This window comes from Trachemys scripta, chromosome 4 (assembly GCF_013100865.1).
Source record: "Trachemys scripta elegans isolate TJP31775 chromosome 4, CAS_Tse_1.0, whole genome shotgun sequence".
Taxonomy (NCBI): Eukaryota; Metazoa; Chordata; order Testudines; family Emydidae; genus Trachemys; species Trachemys scripta.
The window spans coordinates 108,284,524-108,310,237 of NC_048301.1; the positions used below are offsets into that span (position 1 = coordinate 108,284,524).

Below are 25,714 nucleotides of genomic sequence, written 5' to 3' on the forward strand. Positions count from 1 at the left end.
CCCCGCACGCTGTCACCCCCCCCCATCCCCAGCTGAGACTGGCCAGGCTTCTGCACCAGTCCCAGATGGCTCAGCTCTGGGGAGACAGGCAGGGCCCCACAGGTGGTGGGAAGCAGAGACTGCCTGGAGCTGGAGGTGCACTGGGGTCCCGCCAGGGGGCAGAGAGGAGCAGGGGGCGGAGGGGCCAGGAGGCAGAGAGAAGACCTCAGCCAGCTGGCAGGCAGGCTGAGAGGAGCAAGTGGCGGGCCGGGGAAGCGAGCAGGGTCTCGGAGTGCAGTGCAAGTGGAGCAGGCCAGGGTCCCTTCTAAGCATGGGCCCAGCTCCATGGAGCCACTGGCGCCATTGTAAACCCACCACTGCCTGAAAGGGAATTGTGTAAATATCCTCCTAATGTGCCAGAAGTGATTCTGGATGTAAGTGAAACTCAGAAGGAGTTTGGTTATTTGTCCGTTGTGCCAAAGTCTGTTCTGGACATAACAAAAGTTCAGAAAGAATCTGTTGCAGTGCATGATATTACAGAAGGAAAGGAATTTCTGGGTGAAATCTTTGAAGTTTGTGAGAAGTCAATAGCTGTGCCCTAGGGAGGGGTGAAAAGGAATTGCTTCCTTTGACTCTTAATGGGTCATTGTTGATAGTAAACAGTCTCTCTTCTGAGGAAAGGGTATTGGTGCCTAATGGCCAAAGTCTTTCAAATAAAAATGAATCTACTGAATTTGCTTTGGAAAAAGCTAGTGTGGATAGCTTAAGGAGGCTTCATTAGCTAATATTGGAAGTGAACAGTCTGTGTCTCGGGTTCAAGGAAAAGGCTGGATTCCTGGCTTTACACAGCAAAGCAGCCTTATGAATAGACCCATAGACACTTGGGAATTGTCGTGTGATTTCTTAGTAAGTTCTAATGCATCTGATGCCTTGTGGGTGCGGAAATTGGTAGTTGAAAAGCAGCTGTGTCCACAATAGAAAAGAACCACAAACCCTTGCAGAACATTCTTAAACTCTGTTTTGTTACTTCCTCCTTGGCATCAGTGCATTTAATTTTAAAGAGCAAGTAGAATACGGCAAGTAATCCCCACCTGATCAGAATACATTTATGACAGGTCAAGTTTTGGACTAGATTAAAACAATTCCTTACCTTGACATATGATGAGGGATCTACAACGGAATGACAGGAAGCAAATACACCACTTGTGTTAGACAGAAGTTCACACCAGTGCTGCCCAAATTTTTCTGAAAGGGAAAATAGAGATAAACTACCCACATCTGTAAATTTATAATCTCCCTCTTTCTCAATGGGCTTTACAAATCTCGAAAATGTTTTTCATCTTGAAGATATTTTAAGACATTCAGGTAAGAGTGGAAGGAAATCGTAGACAATCAGAAACCATGGTGATGAGTGTGATTAGATTGACAGATATAGTGGTGTGAACATTTCCATTTGCTACTAATATCAGTCCTGTGGTTTAGGTTTGCAGGACAGATGTTAGAATGCATTTTTCTCACTTCAATCACTTTTTTCCAGTCACTTCCAAAGACATGATCGAACTAGCCATGTGATCACCAGCAAACTGTAGATTTCCTAACACATGGTGGCACTTACCAGGGCAGATCTTGCACTGAAGCCAAACTGGCAGTTTTGGCTGCACATAGGTACAGCTTGTTCAGAAAGGACAGGCAGGGAAAAAGGGAGAACGTGTTGCCTTGCATATCAAAGATGTATACACTTGCACTGAGGTTGAGATAAAAATGAGAGGCAACCCTGTTGAAAGTCTCGAGGTAAGGAAAAAAGGAGTAAAAACCAAGGGTGACGTTATGGCAGGAGCCTACTATAGACCAACTAACCAGGAAGAAGAGGTGGATGAGGATTTTTTTAAACAACAAATAAAATAATTGAAAGCACAGGACTTGGTGGTGATGGGGGATTTCAAATACCCACACATCTGTTGGGAAAATAATACAGCAGGGCACAGGTTATCCAACAGATTCTTGGAATGCATTGGAGGCAATTTTTATTAAAGAAGGTGGAGAAAGCAACTAGGGGAGAGGCTGTTCTAGACTTGATTCTGACAAATGGGGAGGCACAGGTTGAGAATTTAAAGGTGGAAGGCAGATTGGGTGAAAATGATCATAAAATGATAGAGATCATGATTCTAAGGAATAGTAGGAGGGAAAATAGCAGAATAAAGACAGTGAACTTCAAGAAGGCAAACTAACTAACTCAGAGAACTGGCAGGTAAGATTTGATGGGGAGCAAGTCTAAGGGAAAAAAGAGTTCAGGAGAACTGGCAGTTTTTTATGGAGACATTATTAAGAGCACAAAAGCAAACTATCCCAATGAGTAGAAAAGATAGAAAGTATGGTTGGAGACTACCCCGGCTTAACCAGGAGATCTTCAATGACCTGAAACTCAAAAAAGAGTGATACAAAAAGTAGAAACTAGGTCAATTTATGAAGAATGAATATAAAAAAACACACACACACAAGCATGTAGGAATAAAATTAGAAAGCCCAAGGCACAAAATGAGATTAAACTAGCTACAGACATAAAGGCTAACAAGAAAACATTGTCCAAGTACATTAGAAGCAAGAGGAAGACCAACAAAAGGGTAGGCCCATTACTTAATGAGGAGGGAAAGACAATAACAGAAAATGCAGCAATGGTCAAAGAGTAAAATGTCTCTTTTGTTTCATTTTTTACCAAAAAAGGTACCAGTGTTTGGATAACTAACATAGTAAACATCAGTGTAAATGGGGAGAATCTGAGGCTAAAATAGGGAAAGAACAAGTTAAAAATTACTTAGACAAGTTAGATGTCAGGCAGGGCCTAACAAAATATATCTAGAATACTTAAGGAACTGACTGAATAGATCTCTGAGTCATTAGTGATCATCTTTGAGAACTCATGGAGGACAGGAGAGATCCCAGAGGACTGGAAAAGGGCAAATATAGTGCCTACCTATAAAAAGGGGAATAAGGACAACCCAGGATATTATCAACCAGTAAGCTGAACTTCTGCACCCAGAAAGACAATGGAGCAAATATTCAAGCAATCTGTGCGTAAGCTTCAAGAAGATAATAAGGTGATAAATAACAGTCAACATGGATTTGTCAAGAACATATCATGTCAAAACAACCTGACAACATCCCTCTTTGACAGGGTAGCAAGCCTTTTGGATGGGGGAAGCACTGGATGTGATATATATCAACTTTAGTAAGGCTTTTGATATTGCTTCTTATGACCATCGCATGAACAAACTGAGGAAATATAGCCTAGATGAATCTACTATATAAGGTGGGTACATAACTGATTGGAAAACCATATTCAGAGAGTAGTTTTCAATGGTTTCCAGTCAAGTTGGAAGGTCATATCATGTGGGGTCCTGCCTGGATCTGTCCTGTGTCTGGTTCTGTTCAATATCTTCATAAATTATATGGTTATAAAGTTTGCGAATGATACCAAGCTGGAAGGGGATACAAATGCTTCGGAGGACAGGATTAGAATTCAAAATTATCTTGGCAAACTGGAGAAATGGTCTGAACTAAGTAGGATGAAATTCAGTAAGAACAAATGAAAAGTTCTACACTTAGGAAGGAATGATCAATTTCACAAATACAAATGGGAAATGACTGCCTAGGAAGAAGTACTGCAGAAAAGGATCTGTGTGTTACAGTAGATCACAAATTAAATATGAGTCAACAATGTAACACTGTTGCAAAAAAAGCCAACATCATTCTGGGATGTATTAGCAGGGGTGTTGTAAGCAAGACACGAGAAATAAATCTTCCACTCTACTCAGCACTGATAAGGCCTCAGCTGGAGTATTGTGTCCAGTTCTGGGTGCCACATTTCAGGAAAGATGTGGACAAATTGGAAAGTCCAGAGGAGAGCAACAGAAATGATTAAATGTCTAGAAAACATGAGCTACAAGGAAAGACTGAAACAAATGCGTTTGTTTAGTCTGGAAAGGAAGACTGCGGGGGAATATGATAAAAGCCTTCAAGCACTTAAAGGGTTCTTATAAAGAGGAAGGTGATAAATTGTTTTCCTTATCCTTTGAGGACAGCACGAGAAGTAATAGGCTTAAATTGCAGCAAGGGAAATTTAGGTTAGACACTAGGGAAAGCTTCCTAACTGTAAGGGTAGTTAAGTCTGAAACAAATTATCTAGGGAGATTGTGGAATCTCCATCAGTGGACGTTTTAAAGAACAAGTTAGATAAACTCCTCTCAGGGATGGTCTAGAAATCTAGATAATACTTAGAACTTCCTCAGTGCAGGGGACTGGACTAGATGACTTATCAAGTTCCCTTCCGGTCCTACACATCTATGATTCTGTGATTCTATGGAATGCAGAGTCGGGCTTATTGGGCCAGATCCTCAACTAGTGCAGTATGGTGTAGTTCCACTGATTTCAGTGGTGCTATGTCAATTTATATCAGCAAATGATATGGAGCATAATGTTAATAACAATATATTTTTAGTCTTTAAAGCCTTTATTCTAATATATCTTCGTTGGGTTTTCAAATTAATCAGTGATCAAATCAAATGGAAAGTGCCACATCTTTCTGCATTACTGTGTATGTTCTGTTTTAAAAACAAAACTATCACCTTTTAAACATGGAAGAACAACCTTTTCAAGGTTAAACCACCTCCAGACTAAACCATTGTGTTTTCTCTTCTAATAGCATTGGAAGACAGACAGCTCTTGCGACCATAAACTCCCTGGTTAAAAGATTTCTAAAGCAATATAGGCTACCGGAAATACAACAGACATTTAGCTCTGGAACATCAATGAGGATAAGTACCTTTGTCCACACTGTTTGCACAAGGGTCCTGAAAGTTATCTTCAACATCAGGACAGCTGCCCCTAGTCTTCCATGAGTTACCAAAGGCTGAAGCTGAATCCTCCACAACTCCACTAACTGTCCGAAAGTCATCAATCTGGATGTTGTTGAAATTGCCACAAAGACCTGAGTGGGGGATAAATCACAATCAAATGGTATAAATAGGGTTTTGAGATTTAGAGGGATGAGCTTAGCTTTCTGATGCTCTAGGTTTCCATCCAGGAAGTAGGAGACAAAGACTTGTCTTGCTTGGTATATTTAATATCCACACACAGTAGACTAGTCTTTTTAAGGTTTAATTTTTATTATCTATACTACAGTAGAACCAAGGGGCCCCAACAGAGACTGGTGCTGTACATACACATAGTGAGAGACTGTCTCTGCCTCAAAGAGTTTACAAACTAAAGAAATGGCAAAAAAAAGTTGGAGAAACAGAATATTATGCCATTTTACAGGTAGGAAACAAAGGCACTGAGAGGTTAAGTGACTTGCCGAGGGTGTAACAGAAAGTCTGTGGAAAAGCTAGGAATCTAATTCACAGCCCTTGAGTCCCAGCCCAATATCTTAACCAGTCTTCCTTTATAGTCTAATCATTCAAAAGATTCTCACATACCACATAATATGAAATTCAATTTATCTACCTCAGCAGAGTGGAAGGATTTAGTCGGTCCTACCTAGACTTTAAGTTTTTGTTCCAGGTGTGACATTGCACTCAATATGTTTATGGAAATATGCTTATGAGTGTGAATATAATGTAACTGGAATATGCTTTATGCAAAAGGTCTCTTGTAAGGTATCATTACAAAGCTTATAATCTACTGAGTGTGTTCATCCTATTTGTATGAATGTATCATTCTTGTATCTGAAACTAGAAATATGAAGTATTATTCTGAGGTCCTATTGTAATTATGCAAAGCGTGGGCAATTAATGGTGGGTTGGAATCTTGAGGGATCCCATTAACCAGAACAATTGGTTGTAAATGGCTCTGTTTACTCGCAAACCTTCCTGGGTACATGCAGGCCAACACTGAAAGAATGGAGAATGAGGTCTTACAGTGACATGTGATCATGTCACCTGGTACTGGAATCCATCTTAAACCTGTTGCTTTTCCATTTAGAAGGAAGGGTGGGAACCCAGAGAGAGACAAAGGATTCCCACCTTGTGCCAAAGCTATAAAAGAAGGTGGAACAGAACAAAGGGGGCTGCAATCATGAGAAATCCCCTAGTTACCACCTGAGCTGGAACCAATAAGTACTGTACCAGGGGAAAGGATTGGCCCCAGACTACGAAGGAGTCTAATCTGTGAAAGAAGCTTATTGGAACATCTCTGAGTGTGAGATTTACCTGTATTCAGTTTCTTAATGTATTAGGCTTAGACATGTGTGTTTTGTTTTATTTTACTTGGTAACTTACTTTGTTCTGTCTGTTATTACTTGAAAACACTTAAATCCTACTTTTTATACTTAATAAAATCCCTTTTGTTTATCAATTAACCCAGAGTAAGTGATTAATACCTGGGGGAGCAAACAGCTGTGCATATCTCTCTATCAGTGTTATAGAGAGTGGACAATTTATGAATTTATCCTGTATAAGTTTTATACAGAGTAAAACAGATTTATTTGGGATTTGGATCCCATTCGGAGCTGGGTGTTTGGGTGCTGAAGACAGGAGCACTTCTTAAGCTGTTTTCAGTTAAGTCTGAAGCTTTGGGGTGTGGTTCAGACCCTGGGTCTGTGTTGCAGCAGAGTAGCATGTCTGGCTCAACAAGGCAAGGTCCTGGAGTCCCAAGGTGTCAGGGAAAATGGGCTCAGAGGTAGTTTCAGCATGTCAGGTGACAGTCCCAAGGAGGTTTCTGTGACCGAACCCATCACACCAGGGATGCAAGGTATTTGAATAAGGCTCTCAGTTCACTAAGGTCAAAATGGAAGCAAGTAATTTGGACAGGAAGGGTGATGGATGTACCATTATAACATGGGTAGACATCAAGAGCATAATATACTGTACCAGATGTGTGATTTTGGTAAGAGTCATCCACTGTTATGAACAGCTGCATAATGGGTTTTATTTGCACTTGGATCTGTACTCCAAATGAGGTCAAGATGTTGATGTAGAATGTAGACGGTCTGAAGATAGTGATGCCATCTAAAAATATATAAATATATCTTTACCAAGAAAATATGCACAAACCTGCATATATGTGAAGAGTGGACGACACCAAATGTACACCTCCATTTGCTTGCTCACTGAACAGGAATGTAGCAATTGTGGTCCATCTAGTCAAGTATCTTGTCTCTGACAGTGGCCAGAAACAGATGCTTCAGAGGAAGGTGCAAGAACCTGCTGCAGGCAGGTGTGGGATAACCTGGGGCAGATGTGAACACTGAAGAAGGAACACTTACCTCTAGTTATTGGCAGCACTGCAATGAAATTATTGATATAGACATTTCCACAGGAACAGAGTCGGATATTCTGCAAATGGAAAATGAAATATGCCACAATGACAATCAAATATCAAAGAAAGGGATGGAATTGGCGTCACATTCTGACATGCTTCAGCCTTGGAAACTTCTGACAGAAGGGAGAGTCTTCAATAAATCAAGACCCCTCCGCCCCATAACACAGTTTGATATTATCTGGTGAGTGGTGTTGTCCAGGGATCTGTGCAGCAACACTAAAAATTCTGAGAGCTGTACTGGAAAAAAAGAGAACCCATCCCCTAAGCAATATCATTGACAGCATATGTTAACTCACTTAACTTTTTGAGGACAATAGAGGAAATTTACTTAGAGGAAATTTACATCGTCAGAGCACTGTGCAGACATCAGGCCTGATTCTGTTCCCAGAGGAGTAAATTGGAATTTTGCCATAGGCTACAGGGGGAGCGGGATCAGGCCTTCCATCTGGAAAACAATGTGCTGTTATGGTGACTCTACTCCACAAAGGAGATTAGAGAGGATACAGCACAAGGTAACAAAGGTACTATCAGGTCTCAAGAATCTTAATGATAAGAAAGGTATAAGGGACCTGGGCTTCTATTTATTTCTTGGAAAAGAGGAGATATTTTTGAAGTAGAAATTCTCAAAATTATGAAAAGGACCAAGAAGGCTAATAGAGATTCTTTTTGAACCTCTTACCACTGTGAAAAATGCAAGAGGCAGAATCTCAAAAGTTAGGAACTTAGGAGAAAACAGAGGATTGCTGTAGAACTAAGCTGGTAAACATATGGACCAGAGGAGACCCATAAAACCAAATTCAAGCCTCTTTCCCTTTTCCCTTCAAAAACAGTCAAGAAGGCATGCTGCAAGGGTGGTGATACTTTAGATCCATTTTTTGGTGGCTCCTCCTTACTCCCATCCCATATATGTATATAAGAATTGCCTAACTTAGGTTGGAGGAAGTTCCCAGGAAAGATAATTGAAGCAAAAAGTACAAATGAATTAAATAATTCCCCAATGGTTTGTTCCTGGAGTAGGAGAGTATGTGGACCATCAGAAAACATACAGGTTAGAGAAACAATGGTCTTGTGATCAAGGCACCCAACAGAGACTCCTGAAATCTATGTCTGTGTGGCTTTGAGTAACTCAGTCTCTGTGTTCCACCGTTATCTATCAAATGGGGACAATAATACATCCCCTCTCCCACCCTTCATCAGTCTGTTTAGATAGTAAAAATCTTTGGGGCAAGGACTGCCTCTTCTTATGTGTTTATACAGAGCCTAGCACAGAGCTCTGATCTTGTAGGGGAATATTACAAACATTTAATCAAAAAGTGCAGGCATGGAGGGCCAGATGATCTTTCCTGGTCCTTACATTTCTTTTTAACCTAAGTAGTTACCAATGACTTACAAGGGCTCTTAATGTGACTAATACATTCTTCAAGCAAGTCATAGTGCTTGATATCCCACACTGAATGATCTCTCCAACAACCACAAAGCTGCTGCCATTGTCCTGAAAGTAAGCCAGAAAAACAGATATGTAAACCATTTTCTATCATATAATAAGAAACAAGCAGTAGGGAAAATAGATTTCTAAAATATTTACAGGGAAATAGGAAAGGACCCAGACATGCCAACTACAATTGCAAAATGTTACCTTTCACTCCCACTTGCAAAACCATGCCCGTTAACCTTTCCCTTATGGTCCATTCCTTCAGTATCTGCTGCTAGTCTATTTTTCAAAGGGCTACTTGGAGGTGGGTCTTTGGATAAGAAGGGGCCAGCTCATTCACCTGTGTTTGCCAGACAATTTTCCACCAGGATAAAGTGAGGAAATCTATGCTAATAGGTCCCCTAGAAAAGTAAATAATTTTTTAAAACTTATTTAAAATGTTGTGTTGATGCAGAAAGGACCCACTGATAAGCACAGAGCAGATGAGATTCAGACTTATGAGGTAGCAAATAGGACCACTCGTGCTTAAAAGTTAAGCACATGCTGAAGTGCTTTGTTAGATTGGGAGCCATCTGAGCAAATGAGGTGATAAAGCTCTAACATATCTTAGCTTTTAATCCTAAATAGATTGAGAAATTAAAGAAGCTATTTTTCATACCTTAGCTAAGACATAATGACAATTGCCATGAAAAATGAACTCTTTGTTATCAAACGTAGTAATGTGGAACCCTCCCTCCACGTTGCAATTTCCAGAAAGAGGCAGAGATACACAAACCCATCGGCCACCAGCACAGGTACTATAAAAAACAAAGAGGAACAGTTATAATCGGAATACATGTGAGGAGATATCATCTGTGTTGAAAATTTGAGATGTCTGTATAAATCAGTCACTTCTTCCTGTTGTTAGTAGAGCTGACTGAAACTTAGAATTCCCTTTTCAGGGAAATTTCAACATTTTGAAATTTGTTTCATTCTGAATCAGAACAAAAACAAATATTTTCAAAATTTTCTGCAAAACAGAAATTCCAAATTGGAAAATTTTCATTTTGGAATTCTGAAATTTTGTTTAGAATTTTATTTTATTTTATAATATTTTTTATTTTTACATTACTTCATAACATGCACTAGTATAAAAATCACACATCATAATGTGACAGAATATAATGGTTCAAATAGTCTATTACTTTATTTTATTTCATTTTTAAAATAATCAATTGCAGCTGCTACTTAATACTGATTGATTGATTATCTTCCTTTCTAGATCAAATTGTTTCCTGTTCATGTTGTAATGAAACAGTTTGAATAAAATTTCAGAATTCCCTGAAACAAAGCTTTGGGATTCCCCAAACAAAAATTTCAGAAACAACATTTTTTAAATTTGGAAATATTATTTTTCCCGTGGAATGTCAGAGACAATTGACACATTTTTTAAACGTGTCTGTTTCTATCCACAATGGCATGTTCAGTTGGAAAGACATTTCAATGCATAGTTTTGGACCACCTCTAGTTAGTTTGTTACTCAGCTACCTATTCAATGCAATGCTCCTCCCAAATGTATAAGGCTTTGCATCATCAGGCCCTGAAAGAATAAAAGCTTACTGAAGTTAATGGAAAGAAATTTACCCTTGGGTACTTAAAGATCTAGCTGAAGCAATCCTGGAACCATTAACCGTTATCTTCAAGAACTATTTGGAGGATGAGTGAGGTTCGAGAGGACAAGACAAGGGCAAACATAGTACCTATCTTTCACAGCGGGGAACAAAGATGACCTGCGAAATTACAGACTAGACAGCCTAACTTATATACTTGGAAAGATACTGGAACAAATGGTTAAACAACCAATTTGTGAGCACCTGAAGGATAATAGACTGAATAAGTAATAGCCCACATGGATTTGTCAAGAACAAATCATGCCAAACTAACCTAATTTCCTTCTTTGACAGTGGTATTGGGCTAGTGCATAGGCAGGAAGCAGTAGACATGATACATCTTGATTTTGACACAGTCTCTCATGACTATCTCATAAGCAAACTAGGAAAATATAACTACTGTATAAAGTGGGTGCAGAACTGGTTGGAAAACTGTACTCAGTCAAGGTAGAAGAAAATATCTGCAGGGATCTGTCCTCTGTCTGTTTTATTCAATATCTTCATAAATTATTAGGATAATAGCATAGAGAGCACACTTATAAAGTTTGTAGACAATATCGAGCTGGAATTCAATAACAAGTGCAGAGTACTACACTTAGGATCTAAAAAATCAAATGCACAAATACAAAATGGAGAATAAGTGGCTAAGCGGTAGTATTGCAGAAAAAGGTTTGGGGGTTATAGCTCTACTTGGCACTGGTGAGGTCACCTCTGGAGTATTCTGTCCAGTTCTGGGCACTGCATTTTGAGAAAGATGTGGACACACTGGAGACGTGTTTAATCTTGAGAAAAGAAGCCTGAGGGGGACCTTATAACAATCTTCAAATATGTTAAGGCCTGCTATAAAGAGGCCAGTGATCAATTGTTCTCTATGTCCACTGAAGTTAGGACAAGAAGTAATCGGCTTAATATGCAACAAGGGAGATGTAGATTAGATATTAGGAAAAAACTTTGTAACTATAAAGATAGTTAAATAGCACAATAGGTTACCCAGGGAGGTTGTGGAGTTGCTACCATCGGAGGCTTTTAAGAACAGGTTAGACAAACACCTGCCCGGGATGATCTAGGTATACCATGGTCCTGCCTCTGTGCACAAGGATGGACTAGATGACCCTTCCAGCCCAACATTGCTATGATTCCTGTAATTCAATGGGCTTTGACTCAGGCCCTTGAAAGGGACACTATTTCAAAACCCAGGATGTTATAATTAGTTGAGAAATATCTTACAGATTCTAAATCAATAGCTTTCTCCCCAGTGTTGCAGAGAACATAAATGAGTCTGTATGCAGGGCCTACACCACTTTGTGCTGCAGATGCAGCTGTTCAGCAGGTATGGAGAACTCAAGCTAACAGGGAATCTTCATTCTTAGAGCAATGCACATATAAGGAAAACAGCAAAACATGGGCATATTGCTTGGACTTCATGAGGAACTAGGGAAATTTTGCAAACAGGAAAAGACAAGGCCAGCAGGAAAAGCAAGCTTGTTTGTTGAGCTTCTCAATGGACATTAGAACGATGAATAGAAGAGTAAAATGAAACCTGGCAAACAGCATACATGACAGGTCTCTTCAGTGAAAACCTTTTATAGGTGAAGACTAGAGATGGACTCAAGCTGCAAAGTTTGGACCCAGATCGACACATTCTCAACATTGAGGGGGGTTTAGATCCAGGGCTTTGAAGCAGACCATTATTTCTATAGGAACTAACTGTGAATGCAACCCACACTAACACAGTGTAACCGTCCCCCCATAGTGACTAGACCACGTAGAAGTTTGAGTCAGCTAATGCCTCCAAGCTAACTAGACCTGATCCTTTATCTCAGACAGGAGAGGCTCATGCTTGCAGCTTCTGAAGTCTCAGGTTCAGTATCAGCAAAGGACTCCCAACTAACTACATGATGTTCAGATCTCACTCTGACCTTCTCTAGAGTCTGGTGGTGATCAGATCTTAAGTTTTGTGTCAATACTATCTTTAGTTAAGACAAATATTAGGACCGGGGTGTGGAGACAATGACATTTAACTCATCAATGCTTTCTAATAAATGCATCTGCTACATTAATATAATTAGGCTTGTAACAATACCAGTTTTGAGAAGGAGTGGAGTAGGACCCTCCAGTTGCATAGACTTTGCCTTGAAACATGCATGGACAGCTGTTAGTGGGGATGCATTTGTTGCCATTCATGTCATCGAGAATAGTCCCTGTTCAGAAACACTGGCTAATTAATATTTCTTAAGGTAGGAAGGACACTGAAGAAAATTCAGAAAATAAGAAAACACAGTGCATCATACTTGGACATTTCTGCATGTCTGGCTTGGGGGGAATTATATGTTTTATAGGAAAATCATGTCTTTTTGCTCATTGTCTGCAGCATTCTGAAAGTTCATCTGTTAGTTGATAGGAGACATTTCTCACCATGGCTAAAGTGCAGATGGTTTTAATTGCAATGTGCATTTCTGATCCCATGGGGCTGTCTATTGTCACCTTGCTGAAAAGTGACATCATGTGTGGCACTATTGTAAAGGGCCAAATGCAAGATTAGGATACAGTCTCCATCCATTTCTAATACTAGTTCAGAAATAAAAAAAGGAACTTCAGGGCTGCAACACAGCCTCCATTTATCTATGTGCAAGCCTGCATCTGCACACACATTTTTTTTGTATTTGACTTCAGCAAGAGCAAGTTCCCAGTGATTTGGACACATATCGGAAACTTAATTGAAACCATGGAGGTGCCTGACCACCCATCCAGGCTCACACAACATTTCTCTGCCGATATTCTCCCCATCGAGACAGCTTCTCCTTCCCTGATCCTTCCCCAACCAGACCTGTGCCTTTTTCTCTGTTTCTACACCAGTGACCCTCCTGTCTTCCTTTCCATTGTCATGATCCTGACCCTTTAGAGGTCTGGCTTCAGCCAGGAGAAAGAGATGTAATTCAAACCAGTCTTTACATTAATCCATTCTTCTGCTATAAGAAACTGTTCATTCTTCCCTAGTCGTGGGTCAATACTGGATATTCCGTGACTGCCCGGGACAATCCATGCAAGACACATCCTTGTAAGACACAAACTAGTATCTGTCTACTTGCCAGTTTTCCAGACAAAGGAATGTAAAATTCTGTCTACAGTTTTATTTAAGTATGTTCACATTTTAATGAAGAAGAATGCCTTTCACTGAACAACAAAAGGTATCTCCCCATTAGTCCCTTGATGAGTGTGGCCTGTTATAAGAAGGATGCTACTTTACCAGCAGGGCAGAAGCAACCATCAGTACATGGGGCTTTACAGATCTTGCTCCTCTCTGGATTGGCGCATGTGTCGGCACAGGGGTTTCCACATTCCATATATTCCAGGTTGTTTGGACATTCCTGGACTGCAAACCCAAATGAAGCATTTGTAGAGGGTAATGTAGAGGGTAAATCAATGCTCTAAATGCAGTTAATCATTTTCCAAAGGAAACTAACAATCTTGGTTATAAAATGTTCTATCCAGAGCATTAGTGTAATTTTATCCACTTTAGGAACCAGTTACGTTTATGGTTACTTTGGTTTTATAAGCCAACAGCTCTTGCAGTTTTTAAATTGGCAGGCATTATAGACTATAACGTTATTTACACTAATAGTTCACTGTTTGCTCACTCTCAAACTGAAGTAGTCACTGTTGTAACATGCCCTGTCAGGGAGATGATCATCACACACACTCAGAAGCTTGCACTAAATACTTTCATTATTAATCTTTATTTAACGTATTCAATTCTTGGAATAATCATTCGAAACAGAGAATTTTATGAAAGCACCTAATTTCAGAAGCTCTTATAAAACACATTAAAAGGAACACTGCAGTTATCTTCTCTGATAAATACTGCTAAGGATATATAAATTATTCTTAGATGTCAACTGAATTGGTTACAGAATTCAAATTCTATAGTTACTTACAACAAAGATCTTTGGTTCTCCATTTCCCAGGGATTCCCCCATTCAGGACGCAGTCTCGGGAATACTGGCTAAGGGTGCTGCATATGCAGCTGGAAACCAAAGCAGAATCAGAAGAAGAATTCTTTGCACAGATGCACATGTCTCCGGTGCAGGTGGCTACATAGTCATCAAAAGCAACCACTCTGGAACAGTTCCCAAGATGGGCTAGGAGTTTCTTGCATTTTGATTTCTGTAATGAAAGAAAAAGGAATAATCCACATCTTATCTTGGGGCCTGATCCTCAGCCAATATAAATTGGCAAAGCTCCATTGACTTACAGAGTCCGAGAGTTTAAGGCCAGAAGGGACCATCAGATCATCTAGCTTCAGTGAACTCTGATTTACACCAGCTGAGGATCTGTCCCATGATCACTAAACCCACAGAAAAGGCCTGCCAGACATCCGATGTGCTCATTTGCTGTTCTTCTTGGATTGGCGGCTGTAACTCACTCATGTGCATTGTTCCACTATAAACCTCTGTAATGCTATAATAGCAGATTCTTAAAACTACAGCTTCATTTTGGGCTCTGATTCATGGTTGGATTCCTGAAGAATTTTAATTCTTTGAACATTGTTTATATAATATTTGCCTCAAGATAACTTCTGGAATTGTACTTTATTGTATTTCAGGAAGGTTTATACTTACTGTGCCACCGGCTGCACACACTTACATATTTACTACATTTATTTTTTTGTTGATGAGAGCGACTTTTATGGTTTTTGGCATCTTCATCTTCAGCTACATCAGGGCACTTTTCTGAGGGCTCCTCTACTTTGTGAAGGTTTCCAAACTGCCTCGGGAGTAGTTTATAACCTGGAAAATTCCCAAGTACATCCTGAATACCAATCAAATCTTCAGCTCTGCTTCTGTATTGTGAAGACACATTTAATTATTGTGCTCTAGGGCAACATGTTCTTTACCCAAATTATTTAATATAACCCATACATCTGAAACATAGTGACTGACAGACTTACATCATTCCTATTGAGTTAGAATCCTGAAATAAGGAACACTTTTATTAGGAATTGATGAGTCTTTTTAAAAAAAGTGAACTTTGACCTTTCACTTAGAGGTCATCAGTCTTAAGGGGTTTCAACTGTTTAAGTGCTTATTTGAGCTAAACGGTAAATCTGTCAAAAGTATCTAAGTGGCTTAGGAGCCTAAGTCCCATTGAATATATTGTCTGTAGGCTCCTAAGTCAATTCTAAAAATAGAATTTAGGTGCTATTGAAATTGTTACCCAGAATCCTGAAGTCCCCTACATTAGCCTGGTAGGGTTATGTAAGAATGGTAAAGGGTACACGTAGTGTTCCTTTCATTTCTCCCCTTTGCAGGGGCTGAGTGCAGTTGAAATCCTCACATTTCTCATGTACCCAGGCGCTATCAGCAGCACAAGTTTTTGGCTGATCCAGGCTGTGAGCACTGCTGATGTTGGCAACATGCAGTGTGGGTCCAGAATTGATTTTAAAGTAATGTTGTTTGGACATAACCCTTTATTTCCTAATTAAAAATGGCTTGGAGGGCCATGCTATGACAATAAGTATTTTGCTCAACTACTCTGGCTTTGTATCTAGGTAACACTCAGTTTCAGCTCAGAGTTTCTGTTGAATTCCTTCAGTCAGGGGGAGGGGAATGTTCCCTTCCCATGGAAAGAGATTGGCGTGTTCTATCCCCAAAACATGCAGATCCCTCAGGATCCAATGGAGGCACAGTGCTACCACAGAGGGGGCATTGACTAGGGTCGCCAACTGTCTAATCACACAAACCCAAACACCCTTGCCCTGCCTCCTGCCCCACCCACTCCATCCCCCCTCCCCTCACTCACTTTCACTGGGCTGGGGCAGGGAATTGGGGTGCGGTAGGTGGTGAGGGGTGTGGGCTCCAGCTAGGCGGTGCTTAACTCGGGCAGCTCCCAGTTGGCGGCGCAGCGGGACTAAGGCAGGCTCCCTGCCTGCCCTAGCCCCGAGTCACTCCCGGAAGCAGCTGGCACATCCCTGCAGCCCCTGGGGGGGAGCTCCAGGGGGCTCCGCGCACTCCCCCTGCCTGTGGGTACCCCGCCTCTGCAGCTCCCATTGGCCACAGTTCCCAACCAATGTGAGCTGCGGAGTCAGTGCTCAGGGCAGAGGCAGAGCACGTAGCTCCCTACCCCACTCCTTCAGGGGCTGCAGGGATGTGCCAGCTGCTTCCGGGAGTAGTGCGGAGCCAGACCAGGCAAAGTCTGCCTTAGCCCTGCTGCGCAGCCGGACTTTTAGCAGCCTAAAATCTCCTGGTTTGGCTTTGGTAGCCTCTGGGAGACAGAGCCCGATTCCAGGAAACTCCCGGAGAAACTGGGAGGGTTGGCAACCGTACCCTTGCCTCTTCAGTGCTGTTCAGTCCCATGAGTAGCTGCAGGCCTCAGATAGCCTGGCTCCTGCAGGAGCCATACTGCAAGGGGCTTCCCCAATCACTGTGTGCCCCTGGAACTACCACAGGGCATGACGTTTAAGTTAATGAATACTCTATTTGCTTCCTGCACAGATAGTGGCAGGGAAAAGAATCCTCCTGGGAACTCCACCTGCAAAGTCCAAACCTGAGGAACATCCAGGAGGGGAGCCCGATGCAGGAGGACATTCCCCCTGCTGCTCCCCTTCAGCACTGATCCAGGGGGGCAGGCTCCCCTCCATTTTCAGAAGCAGAGGGAGCCTGGTGGCCAAAGTTGAGCGTTGCATTGGCCTCTTTCCAGCACAGTGGAATATTTGAAGCTGCCAGTAGCTTGCACTATGGTTTTTGTAAACATTATCCTGAGCTCACTGAAGTTTCTGGAAAGTACGGATCATTGTTGATTATTTTTAACAATATACAAATGCAAAATCACACTGGTTCCTAACTGTAAGAGGATGAAAATGTGAAGACCTGTCATGGAGGGAACATCTACCCACCCCTACTATGAAAGTGCAACTACCTTAGAATCTATTACTATCAAGGGGACATATTTAGGGTTGCCAGACATCTGGTTTTCAACCAGAAATCTGGTCGAAAAGGGACCCTGGCGGCTCTGGTCAGCACCACCGACTGGGCCATTAAAAGTCCGGTTGGCAGTGCTAAGGGTCTAAGGCAGGCTAGTTCCTACCTGTCCTGGCACCGCACTGCACCCTGGAAGCAGCCAACAGGTCCGTCTCCTAGGCGGGGGGGGGGGGCGGCACAGGGCTCTGCGTGCTACCCCCGCTCCTAGCACCGGCTTCACACTCCTATTGGCCAGGAACCACAGCCAATGGGAGCTGGGGGGAGAGGGCAGTGCCTGCAGGTGAGAGCAGTGCGCGGAGCCTCCTGGCCCCCCTACCTAGGAGCTGGACCTGCTGGTCACTTCCAGGGTGCAGCGCGGAGCCAGACAGTCAGGGAGCCTGCCTTAGCCCCACTGCACTACTGACTGGGAGCCGCCCGAGATAAGCCCATGCCCTGACCCCGAGCCCCAACCCCCTGCTTCAGCCCTGAGCCCCCCAAAACCTGGAGCCCCCTCCTGCACCCCAAACCCCTCATTTCCAGCCCCACCCCAGAGCCTGCACCACCAGCCGAAGCCCTCACCCCCCCTGCATCCCAACCCCCTGCCTCAACCCACAGCCCCTCCCCACATTCTGAATCCCTCGGCCCCATCCCCCAGCCTGGAGCCCCCTCCTACACCCCAAACCCCTCATCCCTAGCCCACCCCAGAGCCTGCACCCCCAGCTGGAGCTCTTATCCCCTCTGACACCCCAACTCCCTGCCCCAGCCCAGAGCACCCTCCCACACCCTGAACCTCTCATTTCTGGCCCCACCCCTGAGCCCCCACCACTAGTTAGATCCCTCACCCTCACCCTCACCCTCTCCCACACCCCAAACCCCTGACCCAGCCCAGTGAAAGTGAGTGAGGGTGCGGAGAGCGAGCCACCAAGGGAGGGGGAATGTAGTGAGTGGGGGTGTGGCCTCAGGGAAGGGGTGGGGCTAGGGTGTTCAGTTTTGTGCGATTAGAAAGTTAGCAACCCTAAATATGGTAGCAGTACAATATGAGAGGTCTGCAATTAACTTGGTTCAATGGGGCTTGTGTGAATCTTTTCAGGTTTGCAACCCCCCTGAGAATCATGAATCAGCTTTAGGTTTCTCAAAATTCACCCTAGGTTTGTCCAAATGTGTATATCAGGGTACCTTTCAGCAAATCAGATGAAAATGGTTTTTAGTTTTGTGTCATGCTTCATAAAACTCTAAGGAACATATAATATCCAATTCTTACCATTCAAATGCAAATCATTCTCCTCATTGCCATCATAGTTCCCACACAGTCCACATGTTTTCCCCTTGTATGTATCTTCCAAGTCCAGCTACAAAATAAAAACAAACAGGAAGACAAGAACATAAGAATGGCCATACTGGGTCAGACCAAAGGTCCATCTAGCCCAGTATCCTGTCTACTGACAGTGGCCAATGCCAGGTGCCCCAGAGGGAGTGAACCTAACAGGTAATGATCAAGTGATCTCTTTCCTGCCCAGGGACACCATTCCTTACCCATCTTGGCTAATAGCCATTAATGGACTTAACCTCCATGAATTTATCCAGTTCTCTTTTAAACGCGGTTATAGTCCTAGCCTTCACAACCTCCTCAGGCAAGGAGTTCCATAAATTGACTGTGCGCCTTGTGAAGAAGAACTTCCTTTTATTTGTTTTAGACCTGCTGCCCATTAATTTCATTTGGTGGCCCCTACTTCTTGTATCATGAGAATAAGTAAATAACTTTTCCTTATCTACTTTCTCCACATCACTCATGATTTTATATACCTCTATCATCAAAAGCACTAAGGTGTCAAATTTCTTCTATCATGTGAAAACATTGAATGGTATGTCCAAACAAAAGGAAACTCTCTAAACAAACAGCTAAGCCACATTCCTTTAGTATTTATCTATTAATTTCTTTGGAACATTATTTAATGTACATCATTTGCTTCAATACCATTAAAGTATGAAGATTCAGTTAAATATAAAATGTTGCTTTCTTCATTATATATGTTTAGTTTTAACAAGTCCTTTCTCGTTATCCACTCTGTGGCCCAAATTCGGAGGTCTTTACTAGAAGGGGCACATTCTGCTCTCAGTCACATCGTGTAAATCTGGACTATCTATAGTTACTATAGATTTATACCAAGGTGGCTGAGGGTAGTATTTGGACTTCAGTTTTCTTCGGGGATATTCCCATTGATTTCAGTGGAGAGTTACCTCAATAAAAAGCTGAATAAGGACATATATACTTACAGCCTAATTAGAAAAAGGGATGACCAAATCCTGAGAATTACTGAGCATAAACAATGCTCATGAAACACCTATTGAATGAAGATCAAGCCAGGAAAATAATTAGGAGTACTTTACCCAAGCTCCTCCAATTAGAAAATGTTTAGATAAACTCAGCTATATCAAATGAAGGAGGGAAGGTGATTCCCCCAACAGAAGGGGGGGAAATCAGATTACAAAGTGTACGTAAACTTGCAAATACAAGTGAGTGGATTAAAAGATGTAAATATATGTTTGGCAAATTTGCAACATTACCGTTTAGTAATAAACCTGTAATAGAACCTCATAGGAAACAGGCCAAATTCAAAGGGAAAAATAGTTAACAATTGCTATTTCTACCAGCTAATTGCAATATATTACACAGCTAGACCAATAATACAAGAATCCTATGGTACGACAGCTTCTTCCCTCCTCATATCAGGCACTACAGCCCCACTCTAGACAGGATGCTAAGTGTTCATGGAACAGCGGAAACCTGGTGAGAATGAGCTCCTGGCCACTTGATAGTGACTCCTATTGGCTTATCCTCTTCACCACTGGATTGAAAGGCAAACTTCATAGCACTTCTATGTCTTGCTGGCTGGGGCAAATAGCAGACTAAATCAGAATTTGAACTACCATGTGACTGTAGAACCTTTTCCCATATGGATACCAAGCTGGCCTTCTAGCCACATGAGCAACTTTTCAATCTTTTTCTATCTTCTCTATTCCCTTCTTTAACTCTCTGAATTGTGATGCAGGGAATAAAAATCTCTGAAGCACCCATTAAGTGGATAATTAGAGAACCACAGTCTCTAGGGCTGTCAACCCAGCACCTTTCAGCAACACTAAAATTCACTAAAATAACCAACTAACTGGATCTTCATACTAAGAGAGTGTCAGCCCAGTTCCACTTGAGAGTCAGGCCAAGCGTGGATGTGACTTGGAAGTAAGTACAGGTGTCTTCAATCAAAATGCTCTTCAAGCTGAAGGGAAGGGGAATCCTGAAAAACAGAGCAGAAAAAACAACAAACTATAAAATAGAGCCCAAATTAAATTTGCTCATCAGAGGTACTGAAAAATTAACAAAAGTCAAATTGAAGCAATGAAAGGTATAAGTATGTTCATGTAAAAGTTAGAGTTGGTCTCCATTTATGCACAATGCATTCTTTTATCTTGTCCAATATGCCCTTTTGCCAATCCTAATCCACAAGGCAATGTATTTTGTCCATTAGCCTGTTGATACTGGGCCACATCTTCAGCTGGTGTAAACTGATTGACTCTATTGACTTCAGTGTAGCTATGTTGATTGATACCAGCTTAGGATCAGATCCATCAAGACAGTAAGAGGAGCCAGATCATAGTACTGGGGCGGGGGGTTGCTTGTCTGCCCTGGGGGCTCCCCCGTGTGAGATACCACAGGTTCCTGTTCTCTCTCCACTGCCTTTAAGGGGTATGGGATTTGCTTTGGCCTGCAGTGCCATCTATATTGCTTTTGCATCTGAGCCAGATGATAGTCTCTCGCTTTGCCTATGCCTGGTTGAGAATGGAGTTTGGATAGCCAGCTAATGCTCAGCCTATGTAAGTCAACGCAGGGGTTCCTCAACCTTTTCCATAGTGCAATCCTCTCTTACATACCAGGACCATGCTGGGGCCCCATTCCATTTAGCAATACAGGAAGGGTAAGTTGTTTGGTTGGAGAAATAACTGGAAGAAATTGCAGATTTTTTCTCCTTTCATTGACGAGATGCATCTGCCTTTTGTCACTAAGATTTGCAATCTAATGACTCTTTCCTATGTTCCACTACTTCTGGATGTCTGGACAGAAACAATGGCCAATTGTACTTTTTCCATCTTTGCTTGACCAGGAGGGTGTGAGTGTTTCTGCCAGGTGTAGCCCTTGCCTTTGCTCTTGATATCTCTGTACTGGAATATGCACTTTACAGGGAGTTGCTCTTGAAAAATCACTCAAAAAAAATTCAGCTAATTCTACATGTGGCTCTCACTGTATTTAGCAGTGGTTCATGCATGGATCATACTTTCCCCATGCTCCACACAGTGCTACCAGTTCATTTCAGGTTACCATTCAAGGTTAAATCCCACATGTACACTTTTTCAGTGTTTCAGTATATTTGTATAATTTGAAATAGGAGAAAACAGTTTCTGGATTGACCTTTTAGTTGTGGAAGATTCTTTTAGTTCTTATTTTGATCATCACCTAATTGTGGGTCTGTAAGTAAATATGAAAAATTGGGATGGGGGTGGAGGGTATTAGGCATCTATACAAGACAAACAGGGCTGGCTCCAGGGTTTTGTCCGCCCCAAGCAGCCAAAAAAAAAAAAAAAAAGCGGCGATCGCAATCGCGATCTGCGGCGGCAATTCGGCAGGAGGTCCTTCGCTCCAAGTGGGAGTGAGGGACCATCCACCGAATTGCTGCCGAATAGCTGGACGTGCCGCCCCTCTCCGGAGTGGCCGCCCCAAGCACCTGCTTGCCAGGCTGGTGCCTGGAGCCGGCCCTGAAGACAAAGGCCCGAATATTGGGACTGTCACTATAAAATTGGGACATTTGGTCACCCTAGTCCCACGATGCAGGAATCATTGGCTGGAAATGTGTTATATAGAAAATCAAAATAGATTACCATAAGGGTCCCTTTTGTCCTTACCACCTATGAACTCTGATGGAACACTCACCAGGTGTGTGCCTCATCTCCTATTAGTATCAGTGGCAGCTGAGATGCTCTCACAGAAATTGTTCAGCACCTCAAAGGATCAGTCCCTGTATAACCTTCTAAGAGTTTTCAATGGCAGAAGGGCTTTAATTGCACTAACTCAGATACAAACTACAGTACAAGCTCTGTCAATCCTCATCCTTTGTGGCACAATCTGATCTACCAGCTGAGTGCAGGTTGAAAACTCTCTCACCTGGTATACAGTTGCATTGCATAATGTGGGGTATTTTGAATGTCTTATTCCTTCCTTTGATGAGTTCGCCAAGTCTAGAAGGGCTATTAATGCATTGCTAATATACAAGAATGTACTTAGAACAAACAACTTAGTCCAGGGAGAACAATAAATGTTTACTTACTCATGTCCATTCACTGTGATGCCTGACTCTTTCACCTCTAGAAGCACTCCATCAATGATAGCAGTGAAGCAGACTGGAAATCCATTCTTGTCGCTGCGCTTGACCTGGATGTTGAAGTCCTGGTAGCTGTCATTGCAGTGCGAGGCGAAAACATAGTGGCAGATTCCGGGGAAATCAAATTTAACATGGTCAAATGTCTGAAAGTGGAAACTGCCCCAGGTGGAACATTCACTCCTGGTGACTGCAGGGCGCTGGACTGTAGAAAGAGATGGGGGGGGGTAATGTTATCAGTGTGTATTGCAAGGTTTTATTTATACAGTGCCTAGCACCTGCCATTGAAGTGGCACTTTAAAGATTTAAGGGGGAGATTTTCAGACATCCATGGCACTTTGGCATCCAGCTTTCATTGGTTTTCAGCTGGAGTTAGCTACCTAAGTGCTCTTCCTGCCTCTGTAAACCTCCCCTTAAACTGTATTAAACAGGTTAGAAACTGGTTTGCAGTCTCTTCTATTGGGCTCTCATCCAGGGCCAGCTCCAGGCACCAGGCAACCAAGCACATGCTTGGGGCGGCACCTGGTAAGGGGCGGCCAATCTTGGGGTGGCAGGGGGCAGCACGGTCCTGCATTCCACGGGGCTGGGGGGGGGTCCGGCGGCGCAGCGCTCGGCGGGGGGGGGGGGGCTCGGGGGGGCGGCGCTTTTTTTTGCTGCTTGGGGCAGCAAAAAAGTTAAAGCCGGCCCTGCTCTCATCCAACAAGTGCCACAAATAACATCACTTTTCAGCAAGATGGCTGCCTCCAGCAGTAGACTCAGAAATGCCAGTTGTAATTAAAAACTTTTCTAAACTACTCTTCATTTCACAGGTTACTCAGATTCAGAGGTGTGTCTAATATTGACTCAGCAGACGTTTCCCTTCTTTGAGAGGGATGCCAGAAATGAACTTTTGCTGTACCTTAAATGGACCTCCAACTTCTAGTACAACTCAGTCCCATCTCAAAAAACTTTGGGCCAGAACCTTGGCCTCTATGCAGCCAATTTGTGATGCTTAAAGACACCTTTGCTTCATCTGCCACTCAGGACTGAACCCCTTGAGTTTTCAATTGCATATGCTAAAGTTACACATCAAAACTTTCTTTGACTGTGTATGAAACTACATCTCAGAAACAACCTCAGACTGCAAAGCTAAACAAAACTGGTGTAATTCTCCTTTAATGGGAATTACACTTTGCTGCAATATGCTTTAAGCCTCTCATTTTGCCTACCTGGCAGAATAGCAGGAGAAAATGGGAAGGTTTTTCTGATTTGTTGATGTGATGGCCTTCAGTAATATTAACCTAGAAATATCCATCACGGACCACATCAAAATCAGCCCTTAAAATACTCTGTGAACTCTGAAATTTTATGAAATATTCCTAACTGGGAATCAGCAGGGGTGCATTGAAAATATATTTTATTTAAATAAGATGCATCAATAAAACAAACTAAGGTGCCAATATGTCTTTCCAGATTGCATTTGGTAATAGGTGTTTGTTCTTTCTAGAAATACTAACCCTGCAGCAGCCATTACATGAATTCACAATCAACTGTTTGTGTAATAAATTAACTCAGACAGCTATGAGACATTCAGAACCAGGAATCAGAAGGTAACAGTGCAGTAGGGAAAAAAAATAGTACTCCTACTACAGTGCAGGTACCAGGCAATTAGCTCTAGGGGACATCATGCAGAAAAATTTCCCCTAGAGACTATATAAAAGTCAAACAATTTAAAAGAATGTCACCATTTTCTATATTACAAACTGTGTCCAGCAAATCTGTTCTTTACACAACTAATCTTGGAACAGTGGAATGGCTGATGAATTGCCTTTTAACGCAAAGAAAAACAATGAATTACTTAAATGAGGTTCATTTGCAGTGTACGTACACAGTGCTAAGCTATTTACAGCATGCACATATATCTCAGTCTAACCGAGTATATTTTAATTTGACATTTGCATTTGTTACTTAATGGAGGTAAATATCTAAGCACATAACTTCAGAGATTTTTCTTACCTATCTGCACTGGTGTTTTGCCCTCGCAATAACTCCAAATTAGGCAGAATATCCATAGTGGCCCTCCCTTTCTTTTCCCCATCACACCTACGAAGAGGTAACTTGAAAATCCTTCCAGGGAAATGCCTTTTTCTTGGCTTATCGGCACAGTTTTATAGTCCAGGAATTTGGCGTGAGAACAAAACATTGATGGCAGGGTCCCTGAAAGGTGGAGCTTCACTGATTAGTCCCTCGCTGAATCTAGCTTAAAAGACTGAGCACTCACATTTCCTTCTGAAAAGACAACCACGTGTTTTTGTGGTACTTAATTTTGGGGGTGGGAGGGCATGAGAGAATTCACCACAGCTTTTTCCATTCCCCTTTTAAATACTTTAAAATGGTGTTTCTTTCTTCCCTTCCAGTTTTGTCTTTTCCTTTGTAGCAAACATTTTCCTTTTTATTGTGACTTATTGGACACAAGCACTCATGGCCCTGATTCAGTCCCTTACTCCTCTGTTCAGACACTAGTGGAATTGCTCTTCCTGAGGATTAGTTTGTTGGTTATTATTACATGCTCCCTCTGCTGGCTGGATGGCTACTTCTGAGCAATAGAGGAAAAAATACTGTAGGGTCAGGCATAAAGGAATGGCTTATTTAAAGAAAAAAGTATTGACAGCTGAGTGATGGACCTTAAAAAGTGAAATCAAAATGGCTCATGAAAGGGGCCAGGTTAACTGCATTGGACACTAAAGTCAACTTTCCACAGAACAGGTGCAATGTTAGTGCAGAGAATGCAAACTTCTTACCCCTACCATATAAATGTGGCTCAACCTTGCTTTGCAGAGAGAGGAGGGTGATTTAGTCTTCACTCCCATAAAGCTGGGATTCATTGGTTCATTGGAGTTGGTTTTCATTGTGAGGCTCTGAGATTTCAAAAGCCCAATTCACACAGGCCCACCAAAATACCATTAGAGCTCAATCATG

At 42.1% G+C, this 25,714-nt stretch overlaps 1 protein-coding gene across 1 annotated transcript in view; it reads right to left on the reverse strand.

The window, feature by feature from the left end:
* Positions 1–24,833, reverse strand: part of LOC117876508 (mucin-5B-like) — a 68,470-nt gene extending 43,637 nt beyond the window's left edge. The window contains exons 1-14 of the mRNA XM_034768773.1: positions 24,752–24,833; positions 22,706–22,961; positions 20,509–20,623; positions 18,592–18,679; positions 15,019–15,161; positions 14,310–14,538; positions 13,622–13,747; positions 12,458–12,575; positions 9,384–9,522; positions 8,684–8,785; positions 7,238–7,307; positions 6,843–6,980; positions 4,799–4,963; positions 1,130–1,224 (exon numbers count right to left, since the gene is read on the reverse strand). Of these exons, the coding sequence (XP_034624664.1) occupies positions 1,130–1,224; positions 4,799–4,963; positions 6,843–6,980; positions 7,238–7,307; positions 8,684–8,785; positions 9,384–9,522; positions 12,458–12,575; positions 13,622–13,747; positions 14,310–14,538; positions 15,019–15,161; positions 18,592–18,679; positions 20,509–20,623; positions 22,706–22,961; positions 24,752–24,833 (1,866 nt within the window). The remainder of the gene's footprint in view (positions 1–1,129; positions 1,225–4,798; positions 4,964–6,842; positions 6,981–7,237; positions 7,308–8,683; positions 8,786–9,383; positions 9,523–12,457; positions 12,576–13,621; positions 13,748–14,309; positions 14,539–15,018; positions 15,162–18,591; positions 18,680–20,508; positions 20,624–22,705; positions 22,962–24,751) is intronic.
* Positions 24,834–25,714: the final 881 nt, after the last annotated feature.